This window comes from Microcaecilia unicolor, chromosome 2, assembly GCF_901765095.1.
Source record: "Microcaecilia unicolor chromosome 2, aMicUni1.1, whole genome shotgun sequence".
Classification (NCBI taxonomy): domain Eukaryota; kingdom Metazoa; phylum Chordata; class Amphibia; order Gymnophiona; family Siphonopidae; genus Microcaecilia; species Microcaecilia unicolor.
The window spans coordinates 80,221,515-80,243,009 of NC_044032.1; the positions used below are offsets into that span (position 1 = coordinate 80,221,515).

At 41.0% G+C, this 21,495-nt stretch overlaps 2 protein-coding genes across 2 annotated transcripts in view; both read right to left on the reverse strand.

Annotated features, from left to right (window-relative positions):
- Positions 1–2,947: 2,947 nt before the first annotated feature.
- On the reverse strand, positions 2,948–21,366 carry PRKAA1 (protein kinase AMP-activated catalytic subunit alpha 1). The gene is made up of 4 exons (XM_030193079.1): positions 21,200–21,366; positions 16,303–16,792; positions 13,466–13,592; positions 2,948–6,709 (listed from the first exon to the last, which is right to left on the reverse strand). The coding sequence occupies exons 1-4, from the start codon at positions 21,244–21,246 to the stop codon at positions 6,462–6,464; spliced, it is 912 nt and encodes a 303-aa protein (XP_030048939.1). The 5' UTR covers positions 21,247–21,366; the 3' UTR covers positions 2,948–6,461.
- LOC115462959 (5'-AMP-activated protein kinase catalytic subunit alpha-1-like) overlaps positions 21,332–21,495 on the reverse strand; it is a 60,159-nt gene continuing 59,995 nt past the window's right edge. Inside the window, 1 exon segment of the mRNA XM_030193080.1 lies at positions 21,332–21,419. Coding sequence (XP_030048940.1) covers positions 21,377–21,419 — 43 coding nt within the window. The 3' untranslated portion in view covers positions 21,332–21,376.

Consider the following 21,495-nt stretch of genomic DNA (forward strand, 5'->3'; position numbering starts at 1 on the left):
GCCTTCCACTGTTTAGCTCCTGGGGTGGTCCCCCTCGTGCCCACACCATCTGCCACAAGGACCTGCTTTACCATCTGAGCCAAGCTGTGAAGCCAAAAACTACCCATGGTCCCCCGGCAGATAGCCCTAAGGGGAGGGGGGTAGGGGACAAGAGCCCTCCATCCCCCAGGTAGATGGAACAGGTTCCTGCTGCATCAAAAACAGACAGCTGCGTTTCCTTCCAGAGACATCAGGAGTTTGTGTCTCAATGCCTCAGGAGGAGAAGCAGGACCAAACCCAACCGTTCCCCTCTCCCTTGGGCCACAATTTGGGCACACAGAACCAGCAGCTGCACTAAGCTGCCAGCCCTTAAAGGAGCTACAGCACTTTGTCTGCTGGCATTTCTGTGTGGCAGGCTTGGGGATCCTACTGAACCTTGGAAGATTCCCTCAGCCTGAAGTCCAGGCAGCCCCAATGCTCCTCAGACTCTCCTGAGGTGCTAATTGGGGAAATCTCTTATTAACGAGTGAGGGATTTCCCCAATTAGCACCTCAGGGGAGCTTTGGGGCTGCCTCTTTTGTGTCCTGTTCCTCCTCTCTCTTCCTCCCGCTCTTACTCTGGGTCCAGCATCACTCCCTCTCTCCCCTGCCCCCTTGTGGTCTGGAACATCTCAATCTCTCCCTCCATGGGTGTAGCACCCTTGTTCCACCCCTCCCCAACCCAGTCTCTGTCTCTTCCTACCCCCCCCCCCAAAACCCAGCATCTCTCCCCCCCTGTCTGTTCTCTCTCCTCCTTATGCCCCCCCCCAGCAGATCCAGCACATCTCCATCTCTGACCAGTCCAGCATCTCTCCCTCTCCCCCACCCCCATAGGTCCACCTCTCCACCAGAGTCCAGTGTCTTTCCCCCAGCCCCCTTGGATCATCCACACTTGTTTTGATCACCAGCAGTGGTAGCGATTAAGCCAGAGTGCTTCTGGCCAGTGCTGGGTCTTTTCTCTACTATCTCACCCACGCAGAAACAGGAAGTAGCATCAGATGTATGGGTTATAAAAGAGCATTGGAGGTTACCGACCACAATATATAGAAAGCCAGTGAAACCAAACAATCTTCTTAGATTCACTAGTCACCATCCTTATAGACTGGAATTTAATTTACCAATCAGCCAATTTCTGTGCCTTTGGAGGATTTGTACTAATTTAGAAGATTTTAAGAAACAGGCAAAGTTATTAACTAAATGGTTTCAAGATAGAGGTTATCCTAAAAAAGCTTTAATACAAGCCTATTTGAGAGCACGATTCGCACAACGGGAACTGCTTCAAGGTAAGAGATCCACTCCACAAGAAAGAATGACGTGTACTACCCTTCTCCAAAATTGTTAATCTGATTGTTCAACCCTTGAGGTCCCATTGGCAGCTATTACAATTATATCAGGGGTTCAAGGAATTCCCAGTCATAGCTTATGAGGAAGAACCATTGGAGAAATGTTATCTACCCAACTTCATACTGAAATTTTACCTTTGAGATCTGAGAGTTCCCATGAACAATGTGGACGATGCCAATGGTATGCCATGACTATTACAGGACCCATGTGGTGTCATCCAAGGGTTCACAGTAAGATCTAAATTTAATAGCACTTGTAAGTGCTAATATTGTATATTTGATTGAATGTCCACGTAAACATATATAGTGTCTGTAGTAGCCAACCTGTTAAATAAAGTTCAACTGAACGTACATAAATCTTATATCATCACTGAGAATCTGCAAGCGCTGTTGGTATCTCATTGGCAGGAATATCATCATGAATGGAAGGATTTAAGATGGCATATGATTATGTTCAAGAAGGGTAGGAGGGGGTCATTTAAAAGAAAAATTCAACCAAAAAGAACAATTTTGGATCTTTACATTGAAGACATTGGTCCCTGGGGGCCATAACGCAGAGCTCAAATGGATGAGCTGTTCTATAAATTAACATAAGAAAAAAAGCCGTCGTCATCTTGACGACAAAGGTTTGTTCAGATCGGTTTGGATGGCTTAGGAGAGACATAGGTAAAGAACTGTTGTCTATAGAGTTACAAGTTGAATGTTATATTTCAAGCTAATGACTTATTTTCACATAGAGGGTGGATCCTTAAAACAGCCAGTAGATGAAACATACATGTTGAAACAGAAAAGCCCCCCCCCCACCCCCCCGGAGCTGATATCATTAAGATAAGTTTTTTAAAAAATTTCAGTTAAGCACTAAATATATTGAAAGTCTTTCATATGAATCAGAAGATCTGAAAAGAAAGAATATAAAATATAAAAAAAAGAAGACCAGTGATGATTAGGATTATCATTCTGATGGACAAAAAACTGAACCCATCCATATGATAACTCTGCTGAGGTCTTCAAAAATAGTAATAGTCAATAATATACATAAGCTTGTTACTTTGTGATATACGTGGTTTACTTATTCTGAGCCAATGTGAACTTTAATATACTAGCCTAGTTATTAGTTTATCTTTCAGCCAGACATTTAAGTATCTATTAACACTAGAAGAGACTTCTGCCTAGTGCATATAATGGTGCTTGCTTTCAAAAACGTACAGAATACAGTGTAGATCCTTTACATTTCCATATTCTTACTGATCCTGAGTGTTAATACAGGATATACTAGTGTGTTTTTAGCTCTGAATCATAAATTGAGGGAAAGTTCTAATATGGCTACCTCCATGTAAACAAACGTATGAAGAAAGCTGCTCTGAAGCTGTAGTTCTGAATCAGTGTGGGAGCATCATTAATCTTTAGAATGGCAGACATATGGCACTGCGCTATTTCTGTGATTATATAAATTGTATTTAGAAACTCAATCAAATTCTATTATAAGCACTATAACCAAAAACTTGGTCCAACTGTGCCAACCCAGAAAGGACTGCTGAACCATGTTTTTAAATGTTTGGTAATGGATAATCTCTTTTATTGTCAATAATATAGTAGCAAATCAGTTGCAATTCATGACATTTTATTTGAAAATCTGTACTGAAACACACACACATTAAAAATGCAGTTTGTTACAAGAAATATTTCTGAAGTATTGCACTGAAGAATGATTTCCATTTTCTCTCCCTTTACCACTTCTATACATTGCACTTAGAGATAAATGATTTCCATGTTTAAAAATGTTATTAACAATTACAATAGAAGAAAACTAGACACTAACATTCCATAGAATGTAGATGGATATGTAAACCATTTGTAGAATAAGAAAGGATGCTGCCTTAAAATCAAAGGCTAGGACTGTATTAATGTACAATATATGCTTGCTGAATGGTACACGGCATGAAAACGCCACTAATATTTAGATACATAAAGTAAGGAAAATCCATGTTCAGTAATATTTAGATCTACACAACTTAAATTTGTCAAAAGAAAAAAAAAACAAGATCTGTGTATGAAACCTTTTGATGTACACAAATAACATTCTAAAAAACAGTAAGTACTGAATAAATTTGTGTATTTATTTGTGAAAGAATACTTCCAAATTTCCAATGAAGGTTAGGAGAGAAGAGCTAAAGGGAATCACAATAAATTACCATTTCAAATGTGAGGACAAACTTTCAAGAACAAACATGTTTAAGTACTATTGGTTTAATCTCTTGTTTTTTTCCCCCATCAATTAACAATACGGTCACCAGCATTTTACATATACAACTGAGAAATTCAAACCTATCATTACAAAAAAACCCAAAATAAAAAATAAACACAAATGAAAAACTTTGTAATGTATATGGATCAGACAAATTGTGACAAACTTAAGTTAACTCCAAACCATTGCATTAGTAACAAATTTATATTACTTCTTGTGCAGCCCTTCAAAGGTTCATGAGTGACAAGGGACTGAAGCAGCTACACATTGCTTCTCAAACCTTCCACAATAGCACTTCTTTACTGCTAACTCCCAGCTCCACTCTGTCAACTCTGCAGTACCACTCTCCTAGAACAGACTTTCTAAGTCAGTGCACCATGTTCCCTCTCTGGCTGTATTCAAATCCAGACTAAACACTCACCTTTTAAAGGTTGCTTTTACATCTTGATTACTTCTCTATAATAAATACATTCTCCTAGACTCTCTTGTCATGATTATATTTTAAGCTCTGTGGAGCAGGAACTCTGTCTCTCTCATGTGTCTGTACAACACTGCACTGAGAAATTATTAGCAGAAGTAGTAAAATTGTGTGTGGGGCATTGCTCTGCTGAACAGAGTCAGTAGTAAGGTTATTAACGGAACTGTACTGAATAGCATATTTTAATATTTGGCCAAATACAAATAATGAAAATTATTCAGCCAAATACAAATACCAAATACGAATAATGGACACTGAGCTTTAACATAACAAATAAGAAAAGAAGCAACGTGAAATCAGAGATCAAGTGTTATTTCAGTAGTATTTAGCACAGTAGACCTCTGGATTATTTGTATTCGGATTTAAATCACTATTCAGCCGAATATGAATAATGTATTCGTGCACTATTCAGGGTTTAATCAAATCGAATATGAATATTCAGAACAACCCTAGTTATTAACAAGTACATGTTAGAAACTGATGTGAGCTCACAGTTCCCATGGCAGCCCTGCCCCTTCTTCCTTTTCAAATCACCAAACTTTTGGGAAGAGGTAGGACTTAATCCCGTGGTCCCATGCTGTAACATTGCTACCGTTTGTGTTACAGCATGGATTTTTTGTTTTTTTTTGGAAGGGGGAAAGGAGAAGGGAGCAGAACAGTATTTTTTTCCAAGGGTTGTTCTCAGTCAATGCATATGAACAAACAGTCATAGTTGCTTTTCAGACAAGGCTAGTGGATCAATTCACAGAAAAAACAAATGTTCCCACCACCTCAAATCTCGACTAGACATTCAGCAGCTCACGGTACTTCAGAAACGGAGCATAATGCAGTGGATCAGCAATGGCTTAAAACTAGATTAAGGGCTGAACAGTTGTGAAAATTATGAACTCAATTACTGTACAAAAATCAAATATGTAAGATGTCATTTGTATTAGCTTCTGGCACCAACGTAACAACAAAGTTCACTAATGTGGGCTCACACATTTTGTTTGGTGTGCATTTTAAAAGTTGTGTCAACCTTCTGAAACAATGCCAACAAAATTTGTCTCCCAAAAGTGTGGCTGCATGAAACTGAAACGCTCAAGAGAAGATTTGGTACAAGTAAACTTGGTCCTGCACTTTTTCTCAACAAAAAGAAATAACCATTTCACTCAACAACAAACTCTTGCAATCTATTATCAGTGTGCCACGGTTGCTTCTCTCCTCTTCTAGCCTTAGCGCACAGAAATTCAAGCACAGTAGGTTTGCTGGTATGGCACCTGAACAGTTTAAGAAAAGGCATGCGCCTATGCAGCAAGATTAGCTAGCTGTTATTATAACTATGCCCTATGTAAATGAAATGGTCACTTTACAGATATAAGGAATAGCGAAAATGCATTAAAAAAAAATCTCAGTGGAAAAAAAATAGTGTACAGTGTTGCAATTACAGCAGTTTTCTACTGATTATGTTATTTGTCATAGTATTTTTATGTTTAAATTTTTATGATAAAAAAAAAAATCATCCAAGTCTATAAATACTGCATTTTGGGCTGTTCCAGATCTACATATAAATCAACATTTCTGTTGAAATACCTTTACAGTCAAGATATGCCATAAATGGTTTGGGCCTTCTGGTTTAAAATCTGAGGGAAAATAAACTTATTTTCAGTGTACACAGACTGAACACTTGTGATGTAAAGTGTAAATTTAAAAAAAAAAAGCATTAATACTAATTACAAAGTATATATAATTTCAGTATAACATTGACATTTAAACACAATGAACAGACCGCTTCCATTATCCAAAGCATTAAAAAAAACTGCTCCAATTCAAATCTAGGCCTGGTATAACTAACTGTATCAAAAGCAGCTAATGAATGAATATACCATTTTGTTTGAAACCAAACCAAGATGATTAAATGGCTTAGAAGGGAATACGCAGAGGTGAACAGATATCTCCTCACGTTGCACAGCTCACTGTCAATGTACATAGTCCATACATCTAGAGATAGCTGCAGACAGTATAGCTGAGACTAAACCAAGCCCTAAGCTATTGGGCTAGCAAGTGACAATTTAATTGTATCTCTTGCAAAAAAATCAACTGCTGTGGTGATGTGTGAAAAAATTCTATGAAGCCCAGTATGCAGCATGAACACAAAGCCAAATACATACACTGTAGGTAATTGTATATTCCATACCTACTGAACACTAAACAATGATTATACTTCACTGTGTTAGAGGTCTGTTAAAATAAAAATTCAATCCTTGTGCAAATTGCATATCTGATGGGGCTAGTCATTCCAGTGCCTTAAATTTTTTACTTGATTAAGACTGGAAGCATTTGGTTAGGATTCTCTTCATGCTTATTGCTTTGGACAGAAATAAGCTAACTGGTTATATTTATCGTGCAAGTATTTTAATTAGATTTGCACACATTTCAAAAAATTCTATAGTATGACTTCCTGGCCTTGCAACCAAGTCAGTGGTAGATGAGTCCAGCGATGATGTCGCTGAAGAAGCAAGCGATTCTTCTAAGGATTTCCCCTGAAGATCAACATCTGAATCATTTTTCTGGCATGATCGATAATTGCCCATAGAGCCAGACCTCAGAGGAGTGGCAGTTCCCGATTTTGTTTCGGTGACTTCATCTTGAAAAGAAAAATTTCAAATCATAAGATGCGCATAGTTAAATTAAAATCCAAAATACTGTGCATTTTTACATGTGCACATTCCCAGATACAAAACAAAATGCTGAGCAATTTTCAACACAAATTGAGGATCAGCATTCAAATACCAATTAGCTGCGGTTTCACTATGCATTTCTGAACTACAGTCTCAATTCCACCACTATGTTTGTCATTAAAATAATGCAGTAGAAAAATATATAAAACTATGCAAAATTTATGCAACGTACCAGGCTCAGGTAAGATAATCTACCCTACGGCATTCTACTTTTTCAAAGAAGGGATTTATTCCATGACCTGGCTGTGAGACAGGAACACAAAGTCTCTGCCGAGATATGAAATAAAGGTTCTCTGATGTCTACTCACCTATACTAAAAGCTGGGGAAGGGTTGGGGGAGGGGGTGCCGCTAAATTCCAGGGATTTATTTTTATTTAATCAGGGACCGGGGGTCTAGTGGGGGGGGGGGGGGAACCAAACTACCATGGATGTTTAATGTTAGGAGGCAGGGATGAGTTAGGGGGACAAAGGGAGGGGTGCCACTAGACTAGCAAAGATGTTTAATACTGGGGATGGGGGGGGGGGCTCAAAGGGACAGTCAGAGGGGACCACTAGATTACCGGAGTGTCCGGGTTGGGTTGAAGGGGCACTAGATGGGTTCTTTGCAAAAAGCAATTCAGGACAGGATGATTGGGTTGGAGGGAAAAAGAGAGTACTGCTAGACACTCACTCCTGCCACAGACCTGCCAAAGCTTCCCCACACACAGTGCACAGAAATTTTCTTTTAATTGTATGACTGCAGAATTTCTAAATTTGGTTCCTCCATTGTATAACAGGCTTTTATGTTTGTTTTTTTAAAACAGTCTGTTGTAATAACCAGAGGGGTAACTCTCAGAGTACAGTGCCTGTTCCCAGTAGAGTGTGCACTAGTTTGCCCCACAGACTAATACCCAAGGTAGATCGGAAGATCTGACCTGTTCCAGGGAAAGGATTCATCTGCAGCATTCCAGGAATCCCTGAGAGCATAGCTGTCAGTCTTCTGAAAGGGTTCAAACGAGACTCGGGGCTAGATGCACTAAACCTTAACGACCCTCTAACAACCCTTTAAGGAAGGAAATTCCTAACCGTTGCATGCATTAAAGGCCTTTTTCCTACGAAGCAAGCAGCTAACAAAAACGGAATGCAAAGGAGAAACTACCATTGAAATGTGGACAATTCGGAATGCACTAACCATACCAATGATTGCAACGAATCATTTACTGTCAGAAATTTTACGTGTGCTCAGACCTGTCGTTAAGGTCCCCTGCACCATAAAAATCCAAGCCAGCATGTTTAAAAAGAAAAGTGAGATACAAACACGTGGCTCTCCGCTTTCCCCTGCATCATTACAAAACAAAATATACTGCTTCTCCCTGCAGCTTAAAAATCCTGTCTCTCCCCTTCTACTTCTACTACTACTTCTACTTAGAATTTCTATAGCTTCAACAGCTTTGAAAATTAACACCCTAAAGCCAATTTTCCCAGTACTGTAAACAAACTGCAAAGAGGTCTTTTGTTTCAAAAGGGGATTTACTAGGGTCGGTTGTTCTTTTTAGAGTTATCTTCAACTGCACTCTTCTGCTAGATCAGACAGCTAAAAGGCTTGCAGGTCGGGATCCCTCCCTCGCAAGCCCCAGTCTGACGTAAGCAACCTACGTAGGTTTAATACTTTTTTGGCTGCTCTGCGCATGCTTAAGGAGCAAATTAAGGACGGGGATAACGTACGCTTGATACATTGTACTTTTCAATACCGCACCGAACATTTCTGAGCTGTTTTTTTTTGTGCATTCCTCGTTGTTTCAAATTCGTTAAGCACTTTTACGATTTAGATTTTTTAACGTTTGGTTGATGCATCTAGCCATCAGTCTCCCTGGGTGACCAAGCAATAAGTACTAGAAAGAAAGAGAGGCTGGAAGGGGGAGGGGCACCTAAATGCTCCTAAGAAAAAGTCTTCAGACAGGTAGCAGAACGGCAACCTGGAAGCATTACCTCTAAGCAGCGGAGAAAAGCATGAAGTTGTGAAGGAATGTGAGCTCTGTTCTGAGTAGCCAATGGCAGTTACAGCAGAGTGAGTTTCAGCTTAAACTGTGACTCTTGAATTTCATTTGCCACTATTTAACAACCAGCCAAGTGCATGGCTGCCAAGTGACAAGAATTGTAAAGTCCTAACAAGTGGGTGGTAGGCTGCGGGCACAACTGTGTTGGGTTGTGACCCGGAGTTTCTGCTGAGAAAGGACTCCTTTTTTTTTGGGGGGGGGGGGGGGGGGGGGGGATGCTATTGCAAGAAAGATCTGTGTGACACAGAGAAGCTTTAATCTCTCTTTTCTGTCCTACCTTGAGGAAGAACTGAAACTGCAGAATAAAAGAATTAGGAACATCTAGCCAGGACAAGTATAAAAGACATTAGGAGTCCTTGGGACTTGTTGCTTAAGATAGCCATGAACTGATCCAAACAAAATAAAACCTAAACTCCTTGATGAACTTTTGCTTCTGGCTTAAGAAATGGGAGGAAATAAAGGACTTGCCTGGGGGCTTACTCTGCCCTCCTTAAGAAACATTGTTTGGCCACTATAATTTTTCATATTCATTACCTGAGATAAAGGAGTTTTTTTTGTTTTGAAATTGGCTGTTTTGGACCGAGACCTGCTGGGAAGAAGAAGACCTGGTGTGGATTGCTGTGTGGCTTTGACTTTGGAAAAAAGTGTTTTTCTGAAACTCCAGGACCACAGACCTCTAGCAACATGACACTGTGTTAGTATGGATGAGCTAGTTTTTGTATGTAGAAAGATCAATGAATGAACTTTCCTCCATTTTCTTTCTTTGTGTCTTGTGTTTTTAGCAGTGTTAGGCCCAAATGCACTAAAAAAAATCGTTAGAGCCCTTCCCTTACCGATTCCCTTAGCGAATCGGTAAGGGAAGGCATGCATCAAGGAATAGGAATGCAAATGAGCTGCTCGTGTAGCTCACTTGCATTCTCTATTCCATCGGTAAACAGTCGGCCGGTGGATCATGCGCAGAGCAGCCAAGCGTTATGCTGGTTGCTCTGCGCATGCCAAGAACGTCCTTTATGGACGTGCTTCACTTTAAAAAACAAACTTTAAAAACACTTTAAACATAATAATAAACAGCATATGGGACACCCAACATTATTCTGGTCAGCAGCTAAGGCTGTGATACGTGGAGAGGTGATAGCGTACATTCACACTAGGAACAAGAAAAACTCCATAGCAATCTTGCAGATACATACAGAGGCCAAACCCGATGACTAAGGAACAGCTACATACAATACAAGTGACGTTGAATTCCCTAATACACGAGCGGGTGTGCAGATCTATGGCCTACCAAAAATTTAAATTACAAAGGTTTGGAAATAAGGCAGGGTCGATGATAATGAGGTTGGTTAAGTCCGGGGGGACGCGCAAACCCATAACAGTAGTTAGAGATGAAAAAGGGAAATTATGTAATCACAGTGAAGACATAGCAAAAATTTTTAGAAGTTATTTCCAGCGCATGTACGATAGCCCGAGCAAACCAGACCCAGTAGAAATTGAGCAATATCTAACACAGGTAGGGGTTCCCAAACTTACAGAGCGAGAAAGTGAAGACCTAGCTAGCCCCCTAAAAGGGAAAGAGATTCAAGAGGTCATTAAGTCCTTACCCCTAGGCTCAGCGCCTGGCCCAGATGGATTTACGGGGGAGTTCTATAAATTACTGCTACTCACATCCCTGGGTCCCATACATGACTATTATGAACGAGTAATTAAAGAAGGCATCTTTCCACAATATGCAAATACAGCACTAATCACCCTTATCCCCAAGCCAGGACGCCCCGAAGATCAAGCAGCGTCATATAGACCAATATCACTACTAAATGTAGACATAAAAATACTGGCCAAACTGCTAATAGGTTAGCTGCAGTACTTCCAAGGGTGATCGGAGAGGATCAAGTGGGATTTGTCAGGAATCGACAAACAGTAAAGAATGTTAGGCGATTACTCCTGGCAATGGCAACTAGTCAACAGAAAGAGATCTCGGCATGCCTCTACAGTTTGGATGCCGAAAAAGCATTCGATAAAGTAGATTGGACATACCTATTCACCACACTTAAATATATGGGGTTCCAGGGGTGGTTCTACCAAGCCATACTAACATTATATAAAATCCGGAAGCTTCCATACTAGTGAATGGCGTTAAGACACCAGTATTTAATATAAAGAGAGGCACGAGGCAGGAGTGTCCCCTATCTCCCCTACTTTTTGTGATATCTATAGACCCCTTGTTACGAACTTTGAGAGCAGAGAGGGAGATCCCAGGGATAGCAGTGGGCGGAGGCTCTTTCCTTCACCTTTGGTGGACATGTTTGGTAGTACAAGCCTTTTGGATGGCTTTATTACAAGAGCTCAATACCTTCCTCCCCGTCACCTATCCATTGTATGTTGACTGCTGTTTACTACATCATAAGATTGTTGATATCTCATGGGGAGTACACACTCCTTGGTGATACATATCTTTACAGCGGCTAAGACTGTGTTGGCACAGCTTTGGAAACAATCTGCTGTCCCGCCACTGGAAACTGGCTTTAAAAAAGTGGATTATTATTGTCTGGTGACCCAATTTACAGCATATAAGTATAAATGTCTTCCATCCCCTCACAATATATGGAATATTTACAAAACGCAGGGGCTCTTGTTCAAGCTCCTTAATTTATATTTCATCTTTTTAAGTTTAAGCTTATTGACCCATGATTACAGCCTCTTCTGACTTCTGTTGAGCTGGGGGGGGGGGGGGGGGTATGGGAGCAAAAGTTTGTTATTGTATAGTAAACATTTAAAGACTATGTACTCTTGCTATGTTCTCTGATACTCATGTGTGGCTTACTTTAAATAAATAAAATAAAAAACAATCCCTTCTGCTGAGGGATCATCCAAGATGGATATTAAAATCCCAAAGGAAAATTGTGTATTATGAGCATAGGTAATACTGTGTAATGGTTTCTTGTAATGGTGAGGAAGAAATAATAGCTATTGATGGTGGTTAAGTAGAAAAGTAAAAAGTCAATACAGGAGGAGTCAAGTAAGTGAAAAGGAAGAGTTTCAATCAAACTTTGAAAGAAGGAGTCTCTAATGGGGACTGAAAGGTTTTTGGAAAATATGATGGCTAAACCTCTGTCCTTTTTACTTTGATGCACAGTAGAATGGAAAATGTATCCAGGTTAGGAGGATTGTGGTAAGTAGGCATGGTAGGCTTCAGAAAGCCAGCTTTCAACTAGACAGAATACATCAAGCTTATAGTCTGTTATAAGGTATTTTATGAATGTGTGGTTTGTTCATAAAGCACAAACATTTAGTAATCTGATGTAAATATTCAGAAGAAAAGCACTTGTTAAGTGATCCTTGATTTATGGGTATACTAATAAGATTTGAGAAATTCCTTACCTTCAGACAAGACATGGCCTAGCATTGAATTTCCAGGTTTAACACCAGTGGCAGTCAGAAATATGAGGCCCTTAGCGCCCATACCTACTGCTTTATTTCATTCTCTATCCCAGGGTTCAATTCTCACTCATACTCTTTCAATGCCTTTCTGGCCTTCTTTCTATTTGTTATTCAATCCCATGGTGAAAGTCTATTTTGTTATACAGATAACTAAAATTTTCATTTCCATCCTCTTCAACCAGTATCTCTCCTTTTGATTGCTGTTTATAGTCTGTTTCTAACTGCATATTTCCCAACTGTCTATTCCTTAATGCTTCACTTCCTGAATCCATTAACTTTCTCCTCCTCTTCCTCATGTAATTCAAAACTCCATTCTCCCTTTCCAGGAAACAGTTTGTGTCCTGTGTATAATTGTTGACTCTAAATTAAAGTTTTTCCGTTACAAATCAACTCTCTCATGTGCCTGCTTCTTTGCATTGCATCATATTTATGCAGTTAAAGCTTTCCTTCCTATTCATACTAATCAAAATTCTTATTCTCTATCATCATCTCAACACTTGATTATTTATTTCCCTTTACAATGGTCTGCCTGTCAGTCCACTTACAAAACTTCAACTCATCCAATCCACCACTATTAAATTACTTCACAATTGCAGTGCATGGACCAAGTTACCTCTCTGCTTACTGCAGACTCAAATATAACATTTTGGTACTTGTTTTCAAGGGCCAGCGACCACAGGCTACTTCTTACGTCATTCAGCTGTTTTTTCCTTGTACTCCCTTGTGTACTCTTCGCTCTTTACAGGCTTCATTACTAGTTGTCAAATATGGGTAGCAGGAGGGACATACACAAGACACTGCTTTTCAGTATTTAGGACCATACCCTGGGAATTTCCTTCCCCTTACCTCCATAGTAAACCTTCCTATCAAAAATGTAAGAAACATTTTTAAAATGGCAATTTATGCTCTCCCTTCAGATGGGTGCTGTGGTTCCCTTTTCCTACTCCCCCTTTTACCTGCCCTTTTTCTCTCTCTCGTTTGTAATTGTTCCCTCTTTCACCCCCCCCCTCCCGCTTTGAACTCAGCTTTTCTAATGCTAATTGTACTTCATTGCTTCTTTTTCATTGTTTTTAAATGGTAAACTGTCTAGCTGCATTCATATGCTATTGGCACTAAATCAGGCATTTGCAAATAATGACTGAAACACATAGAACTTCATCTTATAGTTTATGTTCATCCATTCCATACCATCAATGCTGCGAAAATCAAGAAGGTAGGTCCTGCTATCCACCTGGTACAACTGTAAGCTCATTTTGGTGTGCATACTCGTTACTGGGTTCTTTCTTCGGACCCGCAAGTAGTATGGATTTACGACCTAAACACAGCAAACAAGAGCAAGTTATTTTATTTATTAGGATGTATTTATCATCTTTTTGAAGAAATTCATCTAAGCTGATGTTATACCTTCACTGAGTACACAAGTCACCATTATATCTCTATCATAGTAACATAGTAGACGGCAGAAAAAGACCTGCACGGTCCATCCAGTCTGCCCAACAAGATAAACTCATATGTGCTACTTTTTGTGTATACCCTACCTTGATTTGTACCTGTCCTCTTCAGGGCACAGACCTCTGTCTGTCTATATATATATATATCTATATCTATATATATATATATCTCATGTGCCCTTACCCTCGTAGGAAGAGGTTTTTTTTTTTTTTTTTTTTTGGGGGTGGGGGGGTTTAGTAACTACCCCTAATAGATACTAAGCAGCCCAATTTACCATTGAAATCACTAGCCATAGCTTACTCACTCACAGAGTCATATTTTGTGTTGCTGTGGCCAGAAAGATACCTTCCTTCTCCATCTACCAGGCATTCCCTGGTTACTACTGGAAGGGCAGGAGCAAAAACATCACTCTTGCCCCACTGGCAGCCAGGTTCAAAATAATGCTAAAATCCTCCTGACAACAGTACTTTGAGACTACTGCCAAGGGAATTGCCACTTTGTGCCAGGGCATTGATAGGGACAAGATATTGACCACGGATCACTCTTGCTCCTCCCCCTCCCCCGGAAAAAATCCCTAGACATCAGGAAAAATCCCTACAAAGAGCCGGGGGGGGGGGAGGAAGTCAGCTTGGCTACTGGATTGGGAGAAGATGCAAGTTGCCCAGCACCGGCACCTTTAAGAGGCTCCCTGGGAGTATCAGGCTTTACGTTAGTGGCCCAGTGTTCCTGGAGAGGAAAGAAAATGCCAGCTCAAACTACTGTTATTGTTCCATAAATAATTTAGCTTGCAGTGTTCCATGCAATTATTCACCTTGTACAATCAGCTGTTTTGCATGCATCTGCATGTCTGGCATTCCATTATTACTTAAATGCATATTTTTAGCACAGTTAAAGGCAAATAATGTGTTACTAATAAATTAATAGAATTTTATATATAATGTCATTATGATTTAAAAGACTATAAAATGCACACCATGTGTTAAACGTTTCACTTCAAAACCTGTGATGCTACATTTGGTAGGTACTGATTTCTTTTAATAAAAACTTGCACACCATGTTCATGATGACTGTTTTAGGCCAAGGATAAATACACATAACATATAATAGTTTACACATATTCCATAATACACAGCTAGTAACAATACAATTAATTTTTTAAAAGTCCTCAGCAATAATATCAATTCATTCTGGACCACAGTCCTGGATAAAGTGCCATGCTTTAAGCTGTGCTGAAAAACAAAATAAATCCTAGAATTTATGAATATGTAATGAAAACTGATTCCATAAATGAGTCAAAATACGTGAGAAAAATCTATCACATGTGCATAAAGTTTTACATCCAAGGTATAAATTAGGATATTAGTATGTATTCAGCGACCTGACTACTGCAACACAAAAAACTCCACTGCTAAAAGCCAGCTGAATGAGGAAAAAAAAACAAGTCAGGCACTCATACCCAGACGATCAGCCCTAAAAATAGCGCAGGAACAGTGAAGGGCTATAACTCCCCTATGATCAGAGCTAAAAGCATTCAAATTTAGGCATGTTACTACCTCTGATCACAGTAGTAAAGTGCGGGGGGTGCTCATCAGGGTCGAGGTCTTCTGTTGAGGGGGATAAGGGGCCTGCTAGCATGCAGATGCATGCTGGACAAGGATCCCCATCCCTTCCCAATGCTCTGTAAACCCTAATGCCAGCTCTGCTGAGCACTGGGGAGGAATACTAATGTCCTTGTTTAGCATGCATTTGCATGCTATTAGCGTTTAGAACCGACAAGCGTGTTGTTACAGATGCTCGCCGGCTCCGATCCTGGGACGCAAGCAAATGTGGGTGTTAGCCCGGTGTTATTGGTCTCTAGTGCTTGTGTTTGCTTTTCATCATCTAGTTCTCAGCCTCTTCCCCTCCCTGGAGACTTCACTCCCTCCAATCATCAGTTTTGTGGTTTGAATTGTGTAATGCCCTCTACTCCCAATGTATTGAACTTTGACACCAAAAGAAACTGATGAACTCTCTCCTTCTGCCAGCAAGGAAGAGGGATGCCAAAAAGCAGGATGAGGATACATCTAGGCAGAGGTTCAGAGGACTAGATAGACAACCACAGGTGCCCCTGCCTGAAAAAAAATGCCTATAGCTACACTGTCCACTTGGGCTACAGTAGCAGTGTAAGGGGATGGTGATACACTTGGCAGTGGAGCAAAGTAATGGAGTCAGAAACACCAGTCTTCAAAGGGCACTGAAGAGGAACAAAAGGGGTGTGTATGCAAGTCAGTCAGAGGAGTCAGCAGCTGAAAGATGAGGGGTGGCAGTAAAACATAAAAAAGCCTCTTCCAATAAAATTACTACAATAGAGACTGAGCCTCCGGCTATTTGGTGTATCCAAGATTATTATTTATTGGGATTGATTAGCCACCTTTATGCATTTTGCAGCACCAAGCAAAGAATCAGGGTGCCAATTTGATGTGTTTAGAGGTGCATCGCATGTGGAGGGCTGCCTACAGACTACAGATGAAACACTACATAAATGTTTACACTTTATGAATGCAAAATAAATTCAGTGTGATGCTCGTTCTTACCTTCCACTCATAATCCAGTTGTTTCATAGCTCTGCACACTTCAGCCATGATATCATTTGGTCGGCTCTGACTCCTAATTCCCAAATGCCACTTGGCCCTTCTTACACCTTGTTGGTGTTTTGATTTTTGTGGATTCAGCTCATCAAGTGTATGGCGCTGTCGTGGTGCTTCAGCTACTAAGAATGGCACTCTCTCAGGATGGGGGCGAGACACATGAGGATCATCTATAAAGGAATCTGGTGGGCTTGTAGCCAAGTAAAAGTCTTTGGCTTCATTCATTATTCTTCGATTATCAATAATAAGGTGATAAGCAACAACTAAAGGGTCCTGGTGATTTCGACTGTATAGGGAGCTTAGAACTTCTTCTTCTGCACATTCAAACTTCTCACACACTTCCTTTAAGGCTTCATCATCTATCATGTTTGTACTATATGCTGGATCCTCAGGAAAAAGATATTTTGGAAGGTCCTGTTTAAACCATTCGTGCTCCCTACATAAAACCAAATATACACACACCAGGTTAAAACAAAGCTACTTTAAAAATTTTATTAATCTAAACGATAATTATAAACTTATCTTCAATCAATTGCTACATGGCTTTGATGTATAGTGATAAAACTGAACATCTTTCACTATAGAAGCCACAATATCTGGATTCCCTCATATCTGATACCGACAGAAATGCACTATTTCCTTCTTACCATATAAAATTAGCTCCACTTATAACTGCCAGGAGTAATCAAATGCTCTCACAGTAAAACAGATTTGATTTTCAGGACAGCAGCAATATGAACATTTACTAGAAGAACATAAATATTGCCATACTGGGACAGACTGAAGGTCCATTAAGTCCAGTGTCCTGCTTCCAACAGTGGCAATCCAGGTCACAAGTACCTGGCAAGATCCCAAAACTGTAAAATAGATTTTATGTTGCTTATCCTAGAAATAAGCAGTGGATTTCCATCGTAATAATGGCTTATAGACTTTTCTTGTAGGAAGTTATCCAAATCTTTTTAAACCCTGCTAAGCTAACTGCTTTAGGCAACAAAGTTTAATTACACATTGAGTAAGAAATGTACTACTTAATAGCTTCATTGTGTGCCCCCTAGTCCTAATATTCTTGGAAAGAGTAAACAAGCAATTCAATTCCACACATTCCATTCCACTCCACTCATTATTTTATAGACCTCTATCGTATCTCCTCCTCAGCAGTCTCTTCTCCAAACTGAAGAACCCTAGCTGCTTTAACTTTTCCTCATACTATGAAGTTTGTAACTTGAATATTTACTGTTAATAGACATAACAGAAAGGACCAACTGTTCACTTGTGTCTATTCACAGTACTATAGCTAATGGAATACTCCGCTGTCAGCCATACAAGCTTGAATATGTGTAAGGAAGTGTGGAGAAGTAGCTTAGTGGTTAGTGCAGCAGACTTTGATCCTTGGAAACTTGGCAAGTCACTTAACCCTCCATTGCCCCAGATACAATTAAGCACCTGTATATACTATGCAAACTGCTTTGAATGTAGTTGTAAAAACCACAGAAAGGCAGTATATCAAGTGCCATTTCCCTTCCCTTTCTCCTTTCTTACCCTACTTATTTTTTGTCTTTCATCCTTGGTCCTGTTAGGACCAGATGCACAAAGCTTACTGTGCTATTCACATTTGCTTTACACTGGGTCTAGCCAGTCTAAAGCAAGTGATTATGTAGCTAGTAATGCACAAAGGGGTTTTCCGTAGTTCTTACGTGTGCCACTAGCAGCCACCAAAACCCTATGCAAATGTATTCTAATGAGCTCATTAGTATTCTAATAGTATGCACAGCTCCAGAGCAGCCTTAATTCAATGAGAAAATTTTACGGCTGTTCTGGAGCTGTCGGAGAGGAGGGAAGCACAAGCAGGCAAGCTGCAAAGGATGCTTTCTTGTGCTTCCTACCTCTCACCTCCTGGTATCCCCCCCACCAGAAATTTTTTAAAATTCCCCTAGTGGTCCAATGGACCCGACAATCCTCCCCCCATCCCACGACCTCCTCTCCCCGCAACCCACCGAATCTTTTTTCCCCTGGTGGTCCAGTGAACAGAAAGGACCCCTTCCCCCCACGCTTGCACACCCCCTCCTGGTCCCGAACCCACACATATCCCTCCCTGTACCTTTACAAGATGAAGGCAGGAGCAACAGCTCCTCCCTCCTGCCTGGAACAAAATGGCAGCTCCCAGACCCTGCCCAGTGTATTCTGGGATGTACTGGGCAGGGCTAAGCACCATATAAGGAAAAAAAACTCCTTATATGTTTAGCCCTGCCCAGGGCATCCCAAGATGCACTGGGAAGGGACTGGGTGTTGCTATTTTGTTCCGAGTGGGCCTGAGGCAGGAGCTGTTGCCCCTGCCCTCCTAGCTCCATCATGTAAAGGTACTGGGAAGGGTGCGGGTGGGGTCGGGTGTGTGTGCACATGCTGGGGGAGGGGGGGAGAGGGGTCCGGTTCACTAGACCACCAGGGAAATAAAAAACAAAAAAAAACAAAACAAAAAACAGCTTCAAGGGGGGGGGGGGGGGGGGGGGGGGGGGGGGGTCCCAGTACATCAGAGCTGTCAAATGCATTTGACAGCTCGGACTCGCAAACAGCAAATGATGCACACAAAAGTGGGATCCATACAGCTCATCTGCATGCAATCTGCATTGCTTGCTGTTTGCGAGTTGCTAAATTTTACTGAGGCAGCTGGGCTCAGAGTCTGGGAAGCTGAATAAACAAATATCTGTACTGAAAGCAGGACCGCGATGGACTGGCAAAAGTACATGCGAGAATGGAGTGGATATAGCACTGTTCACGGAAGAGAGTGTGTATGAACAACTTAAAAATCTAAAGGTGGACAAAGCAGTGGGACCGGACAGGATCCACCCCAGGATATTGAGGGAGCTCAGAGAGGGCCTCTTAAAGATTTGTTTAATAAATCCTTGGAGACGAGACAGGTTCCGTGGGATTGGAGAAGAGCGGAGGTGGTCCCACTTCACAAAAGTGGTGATAGAGAAGAAGCCGGAAACTACAGGCCGGTAAGCAAATAAGTTGCAAGATCCGAGACAACATGGTTTCACCAAGGGAAATCGTGCCAACGAATCATTGAATTCTTGGGTGACAGGAGAATTAAATCAAGGACGTGCTATGGACGTAATCTACTTAGATTTCAGCAAAGTTTTTGACACGGTTCCCCACAGGAGGCTCTTGAATAAATTAGACAAGCTAAAGATCGGACCCGAAGTGGTGAACTGGATTAGGAATTGGTTAACGGGCAGACGCCAGAGGGTGCTGGTAAATGGAGTTCGCTCGGAGGAGGGAAAGGTGAGTAGTGGAGTGCTCAGGGATCAGTGCTGGGGCCGATTCTATTCAATATATTTGTGAGTGACATTGCCAAAGGGTTACAAGGTAAAGTTTGCCTTTTTGCGGATGACACCAAGATTTGCAACAGAGTGGACACCCCAGAGGGAGTGGAAAACATGAAAAAGGATCTGCGGAAGCTAGAAGAATGGTCTGACGTTTGGCAATTAAAATTCAATGCAAATAAATGCAAAGTGATGCATTTAGGGAGTAGAAATCCAAGGGAGACATATGTGTTAGGCAGCAAGAATCTGATAGGTACGGACGGGGAGAGGGATCTTGGGGTGATAGTATCTGAGGATTTGAAGGCGACGAAACAGTGTGAGAAGGCGGTGGCCGTAGCTAGAAGGTTGTTAGGCTGTATAGAGAGAGGTGTGACCAGCAGAAGGGGGTGTTGATGCCCTGTATAAGTCGTTGGTGAGGCCCCACCTGCAGGATTGTGTTCAGTTTTGGAGGCCGTATCTTGCCAAGGATGTAAAAAGAATTGAAGAGGTGCAAAGAAAAGCTACAAGAATGGAATGGTGATTTGCGTTACAAGACGTATGAGGAGAGGACTTGTTGACCTGAACATGTATACCCTGGAGGAAAGGTGAAACTGGGGTGATATGATACAGACGTTCAAATATTTGAAAGGTATTAATCCGCAAACGAACCTTTTCCGGAGAGGGGAAGGCGGTAGAACGAGAGGACATGAATGAAATTGAAGGGGGCAGACTCAAGAAAAATGTCAGGAAGTATTTCTTCACGGGGTAGTGGATGCTTGGAATGCCCTCCCGCGGGAGGTGGTGGGAAATGAAAACGGTAATGGAATTCAAACATGCGTAGGATAAACATAAAGGAATCCTGTTCAGAAGGAATGGATCCTCAGGAGCTTAGCCGAGATTGGGTGGCAGAGCCGGTGGTTGTGAGGCGGGGATAATGCTGGGCAGACTTATACGGTCTGTGCCTGAAGAAGACCGGTAGAAATCAAAGTAGGGTATACACAAAAAGTAGCACATATGAGTTATCTTGTTGGGCAGACTGGATGGACCGTGCAGGTCTTTTCTGCCATCATCTACTATGTTACTATGAAACATTGAGCCTCTCCCCCCAATTTGCCCAACCTCCCCATTTATATTCTATTTTTATTACAATTTGCACCATCTTTACTCATAGCCTACCAGATTTGGGATTTTACTGATTTACTACTCATGTTTTCCAATCCAAGCTCAAGGCAAGTTACACTCAGTACACAAGTACTTCTCTACTCAAATGGGCATATAATCTAAGTTGTACCTGAGGAAATGGCGGGTGAAGCAACCTGCCTAAGGTCACAAACAGTGACAGTAGGAGAAGAGGGATTTAACCCTGGTGTACCCAATTCATAGCCTCCACTCCCTGTGTGGGATAAAAACATTCACTGCTTGGAAAGGGTACTGAAAAACTAACATGATTGAATGGTACCCTTAAGAAGAAATATATTGAATACAAACTGCATTGTCACACTTGCTCAATATTTTCAAGTCTAAATTCTTGTACTTTTTACCTAATGTCTTTAATAGTAGCTCTCTTCATAGGATCCACCAGCAGCATGTGTTTAGTAGGCTAATTACAGAAGGATTAGTACTGAGGAGTATAAAAGATACCATCACATATCTTCTTAAAAAGGGTTGGCACATGATCATCATCACCTGGAAGGTGCCACACAGTAAAGCATACAGTATCACACCACTACTCCAGATATCAACTTCTGGACTGCATACAGCCTAGAAAGAAGGTGTTTGGAAAAGATATACTGTTTGTTAACAGCACAGAAACCAACAAACGAAATGTACTTTAGGA

Bases quoted from the DNA above. Each gene is read 5' to 3' on its own strand.
- PRKAA1 (XM_030193079.1), bottom strand. From the start codon at position 21,246: ATGCTGCTGGTGGATCCTATGAAGAGAGCTACTATTAAAGACATTAG. The intron at 13,593-16,302 runs GTAAGAACGAGC...TGCTGTGTTTAG, and splicing joins AACTGGATTATGAGTGGAAG to GTCGTAAATCCATACTACTT. The intron at 6,710-13,465 runs GTATGGAATGGA...TTTCTTTTCAAG, and splicing joins TGATTTTCGCAGCATTGATG to ATGAAGTCACCGAAACAAAA.